The following is a 2,767-nucleotide window of genomic DNA, read 5'->3' as shown; positions in this document are numbered from 1 at the left end:
GTGTGTAAGATTTTTTACCTCTAAATATAGAAGAGGTTCCGAAGTACACTATTTTGTTTGTGCAAGTTACAAGAAAATAATAATAGCTGCAATGCACGATGAATGCAATGGGTTGTTATAGTGTCACTTTTTTGGTTGTTTCTTCCTATGTTTTATGTTGAATCATCCATCCTGCTTACTGTCTCAAGACATAGTAACTATGAAGAGGGTACTATGTGAATGTCTACTATCAAGTGGTACATATTATCTGCACAATAAAATACCTGTAGTTGACAAATATTATCTGCACATATTGTTGAGAATATATACATAGTTCACATAGAAAACCCATATAGCCTTGGTTCTTAAAACTCAATTGCTCAAGTTCTGACATAATACCTAGCAATCTTATTGTCATGTTTTACCTAGCAATACACACACACACACACACACACACACACTCTTGTATCACATGTTAAGTGACACTATAATTTTTAGCTGGTCAGCTTAATCAAGTGGTAAAGTATAGCGTGTTAGAGACTTCTTAATATCTAAATACTGAGTTTAGCACAGACATCCTAGGCTTTGGAGATCATGAATTACTGATAATTGTGCTGAGCTGATCTATTGAGGTCCATTTGATGTTATTGCTATATGGCACCTCTAATATCTGCTCCCAGCTTCAAAACTAAAAATAAGCCTTTTTTTTCTCTTTCCATTTGGTTTTGACAATGTTGATGCTAAATGAACACAGTAAACTAAACTGGGAGCTGCTGATGTTTTAATTTGGTAAATGTATTTTGATGGACAACTTGTGAACTCTGTGTCCTGAAAAACATCAAGTATCCAGTTAAATATATGTGTTAGCAAATCTGACTATGCTTTCTGTCTTCGTTGTTTACAGACATGGAATCGAATACTGATACTATCATGGACGTGGAAAGAGGTGCAGGGAGAAACAAAAGGAAGTGGTCTGAAGAAGAAGATGAGAAATTGGTCGAGTCTCTTATAGAACTTGTGAACAATGGAGCATACAAAGCTGACAATGGTTTCAAGCCGGGATATCTTGGATTTCTGGAAAACTCATTGAGCGTCAAACTACCAACTTCAGGCCTCAAGGGGAAGCCACATATCGAGTCTCGAATAAAAACTCTCAAGAAGGATTTTAATATGGTTTATGACCTAAGATATGGAAGCACATCTGGTTTTGGCTGGAATTCTGAAAATCAACTGGTCACGGCATCAAGAGATGTATGGGCTGAATATGCCAAGGTAAATTTCTGTTTTACTCTTAACTTCGTGCCTTGACTTGTTCATATACTTGGTGTGTAATTTCTCGTAATCAGGATTGATATTGATATTGTCACACTAAGTAAAGAAAGCATAATAGTGTACTGTAACTGTAGTGTGCTTAATATCCAGCTAGTTTTACGACAGCATTTCTTAAAAATTAAAATATTCAAGTATGATTGCATTTTAAATACATCCGTAAAATAATTTGAACTATAATTTTTGCTCTATTCTACTAGGACTCTACGCATTGGGTATCCCTACCATGGCAGATCTTTAGAAGAGACTCATCCTGTGTCAAATCTTTTCGTTGAAATTTGGGCACTTTTACCTAATTTGAGCAGTCATTCTGTGTCTGTTTTGCCGATCTATAAATTTTTATTGGTGTCAGACCTTTGTTGAGCCAATGTAGGTCAGTAGTGAGACTCATAACTGCTGAACAGTGCAAATCTGATATATTAGTATGTCACAAATACTGCAGGATTAATTAGAAAATCCCCAGAAGCATGACATCCCATCACTTGCTCCTGGAAATTAGAAGAACCTAAAGACAAGAATTGACAAAAATATTAACTGGTAGAAACAGACTCACATCCTCTCCAATACTTATGTAGGCTATAATTAATTTAGACAAGTCGACAACTTAAGCATAGTCAGCAGCCAATTTTTCTAATTTTTTCAATTTTGGTTTCAAATAGATGCACTTCTCTGCCTATGTGTTTTCATAGACATAAGATTAGTATATTTACATATCATCCACTTCTCTGTCTATGTAAATATAGTATCCACTTCTCTGTCTATATGGTTTGCATGTTTATCATTCTTTATATTAATATGGTATCTTTAACTAATGGTTGCAGTCTCATGTTGGGGTTTTGAAATGGAGAAGCACACCATTTCCATTTTTTGACGATCTTGCAATAATCTTTGGCAAAGATAGAGCAACTGGTCATAATGCTGAAAGTGCAATGGAGACGGAAGAAAATATTAATCTAGAAGAAGCTGCTCAAGGAAAGAATGATGATTCGAGTATGCAAGCATCTGATGAGTCTACTTCTAGAAGGAGTTCAAAAAGGAAAAAGTTTGATGCTGAACAAATGGCTGAGGTGATGTATAATGCTTCTAAAATGATAGCGGCTGAGTTTGCAAATTCAACTAAAATGATGGCAGCTGAATTTGCGAGTTCCACCAAGCTGTTGATTGCTGCAGAAACTGATAGGTTGGAGAAAAAAGAAAAGCTAATGGATGAGTTGTCAAAGATATCTGACATTGATGTTGTGCAAAGGTTCAAGGCTGCAAAGAAGATAGCTGATAGTGAAAATTTGATGGTTTTATTTTTTGGAGCATCGGATGCAGAGAAGAAACAACTTGTGGATGCTATACTTGCCCGTGAAATATAAGCATTACTGCACTTATTTATAAACTTATGAATGTTTCGAGACTTGTCGATTTTTATTTTGTACTTATTTGATGAAGTTCAATTTAGAATTTTGTATCA

The 2,767-nt window shown here is 35.2% G+C and overlaps 1 protein-coding gene across 1 annotated transcript; it reads left to right on the top strand.

Annotated features, from left to right (window-relative positions):
- Positions 1–852: 852 nt before the first annotated feature.
- LOC135152935 (uncharacterized protein At2g29880-like) lies at positions 853–2,767 on the top strand. Its single transcript, XM_064094323.1, has 2 exons — positions 853–1,251; positions 2,130–2,767. Exons 1-2 carry the CDS (start codon positions 886–888, stop codon positions 2,667–2,669), a joined length of 906 nt encoding a protein of 301 aa, XP_063950393.1. The 5' UTR covers positions 853–885; the 3' UTR covers positions 2,670–2,767.

This window comes from Daucus carota, chromosome 5, assembly GCF_001625215.2.
Source record: "Daucus carota subsp. sativus chromosome 5, DH1 v3.0, whole genome shotgun sequence".
Taxonomy (NCBI): Eukaryota; Viridiplantae; Streptophyta; class Magnoliopsida; order Apiales; family Apiaceae; genus Daucus; species Daucus carota.
This window is presented reverse-complemented; position numbering and strand designations above follow the sequence as displayed.

Excerpts from the sequence above, each read along its gene's own strand:
- LOC135152935 (XM_064094323.1), top strand. The coding sequence starts at position 886 with ATGGAATCGAATACTGATACTATCATGGACGTGGAAAGAGGTGCAGGG. Across the intron at positions 1,252-2,129 it reads TATGGGCTGAATATGCCAAG|TCTCATGTTGGGGTTTTGAA; the intron begins GTAAATTTCTGT and ends TAATGGTTGCAG.